The sequence below is a fragment of the Fonticula alba genome (assembly GCF_000388065.1).
Source record: "Fonticula alba strain ATCC 38817 unplaced genomic scaffold supercont2.25, whole genome shotgun sequence".
NCBI lineage: Eukaryota > Rotosphaerida > Fonticulaceae > Fonticula > Fonticula alba.
The window spans coordinates 49,724-52,144 of NW_009242995.1; the positions used below are offsets into that span (position 1 = coordinate 49,724).

A 2,421-nucleotide genomic window follows, 5' to 3' on the forward strand; every position below is an offset into this window, starting at 1 on the left:
GCCAAAGGGACAGAGGAAGCTCACCAAAGTGCGCCCGCGCCCGCGCCCCGCCCTTCGCCACCTCGGCCATCTCCCCTCACAGACCATCGCCGGCCAGCGAGGAGGCAAAGCTCCCGGTCAGGGTGACCCGACATTCCCAAATGTCCGCGGCGCCGAGGCGCGAGGTGCGCCGAGACCCGCCGCCGCCGGCGAACCCGGCCCCCACATTCCCGGAGAAGATGGCCGCCAGGCCGCCGTCGATCAGGGACCCGGCAGCGCCATCATTGGCAGCCGCCCCCCCGGGCCCGGACACCGGCGGGCTGAGCACCCGGATCAGCTCCCGGCCAAGCAGCTGGTCCAGGATGTCCATGAAGGTGGCCGGCGACACCGGCGTCAGGGCCACCTGCGGGGGCCCGGCCACACGGCTGCCGGAAGAGGAGGAAGAAGAAGTCCCCGGCCCGGTGGTGGCCGCCCCCGGGTGCTGACACCGCCAGGAGTACCGGTCAAAGACATTACGCAGTGAGGGGGGAATCGAGAAGGGCAATCCGAGGGGGGCGGTCCCTGCGGGGAGCGGCCCGCCGGGGTTGCTGCCCCCGGGGCCGGCCGCGCGCAGGGCCTCCTCTTCCCTGGCCAGCCGGGCGAGGGCCGCCTGCTCAAAGAGGTCGCGGATGCTCTGGATCACGGTGCGCTGGTGCGCCGGCAACGAGGCCAGCAGCGACCCGGCGCCGCCCCCTGCAGCGATCCCGGGCCCGGCTGCCGGAGCGGTGGACGGCCGCCCGGCAAAGATGGACGGCCGGCTGTCGGCCCCCAAGCCGACGGCCCCAGCCGATGCAGGCCGCGAAGGGAAGAGTGTCCCGGGGGCGGGGGCTCCCCCGCCGAGGGAGGCGGCCCGGGCGGCCGCCGCCGCGGCGAAGATACTCCCTTGGACCGGCGGGGGGGGCGCCGCCGGAGCCGGCGCCGCATTGGGCCCCGGGTCCGAGGCGCCGGCGGCGTCCTGCCACTGGCCAGCGCTGGCAATACTGGACGGCCCATCGCCCGCCGCCAAGGCAGAGGCCCCTTCCCCGGAAGGTTGCTGTTGCTGTTGCAGCTGCTGCTGCTGCTGCTGGGTCACCAGCGAAGTGGCCGCTTCCAGCAGGAGCGACAGCCCGAGCCGGGTGTCCCCGTGAGCGGCGGCCTTGCTGGCGCAGAGGGACACCTGCAGCGCGCCGGCCGGGCTCAGTAGGTCGGGCTCCGCCTCGGCCAGCGGACCATGGGGCGGCGGCAGGGGCCCGCCGGAGTGGCTCTTGGCCCAGCGGTTGAAGGCCTCGGTGCGCAGGGGCCCATAGGCGCCATTCTGCCGGACATGATGCCGCATGACCTCCTCCAGCTGGGCCCGGGTGTAGGGCAGGATGACCATGCGCTCGGGCTCGCAGTTTTTGGCCCGCAACCGCGGCATGGCCCGCTCAATCAAATCAAAGGCATTGGCGATGCCGACCACGGCCAGGCGGGCCCGCGGCAGGAGGGTCCACTCGAAGACCGTGTACAGGGACTCGGTGGACAGGTGGTCGATCTCGTCCAAAAACAGAACCACCGGCGGGGAGGAGGCCGCCGAGAAGGTGCTGGCCGCGGTGAGCGCGTCGCTGGCGCTGCTGCTGGCGGCCTGGCCGCCGGATGGCCCGGCGACACTGGCGGAGCCTCCTCCGCCGGTGGAATTCAACAGGGCCGCCAGCTGGTCCAGCAGCTGTCGCGGGCTGGTCACCCGCACGCAGTTCACCTTGACAATGCGCAGGTCTCGGATGACGGCCACCGGCACGGCCGGGCGATGCTCGGCCAGATGGTGCCGCAGGTAGGACACCAGGGCCGAGACCATGGCCGACTTGCCGGTGCCCGGCCGGCCGGACACGTACACCCGGCCGCTGGCCTGCCCGCGGAGGGCTCCGATCACCAGGCCCACCAGGGTGTCCAGCTCGGCCCGGCGGCCGGGAATGGCCAGCCGATCCAGCGGGTTGCCGGTGGGCGTCGATGGTGCTGACTGAGGGGTGGTCTGGCTGACGGTGAAGACCTCCAGGAACGACGGGCCAGTGATGTTGCTGCTGCTGCTGCTGCTGCTGGTATCGTTGGTCTTTGATAGCTTAGCCGAGGCGACCTCAACTGAAGGGAGAACGGAGAACGAGGGAGGGGAGAGGGAGGGGAAGGCGGGAGGGAGGTGGATATACGGGTGGATTTCAAGGACATATATTAGGGTGTTAAAGCGCGGGGGGCGTGAAACAGGAGGGGGTATGAAGTAGAGGTGGTGGGGGGGGGGGGGGAGATCATGGGAGAGGGTGTGGGGAGACAAGGCCCGTATGTCCTGTGAACATAGACACAGACAGACACACGGGCAGACACAGACAGACACACGGAGAAAAGGAGGGGGCGGAGAAAGAAAGAGGGGTGCGCATAGGTGCACAAGCGTGATGCCAG

At 70.7% G+C, this 2,421-nt stretch overlaps 1 protein-coding gene across 1 annotated transcript; it reads right to left on the bottom strand.

The window, feature by feature from the left end:
• Nucleotides 1–76: 76 nt before the first annotated feature.
• Nucleotides 77–2,193, bottom strand: H696_06188 (hypothetical protein; the record flags this gene model as incomplete). Its single annotated transcript, XM_009499932.1, has 2 exons — nt 77–2,109; nt 2,175–2,193. The coding sequence occupies 2 exons, from the start codon at nt 2,191–2,193 to the stop codon at nt 77–79; spliced, it is 2,052 nt and encodes a 683-aa protein (XP_009498207.1).
• Between the last annotated feature and the right edge of the window lie 228 nt (nt 2,194–2,421).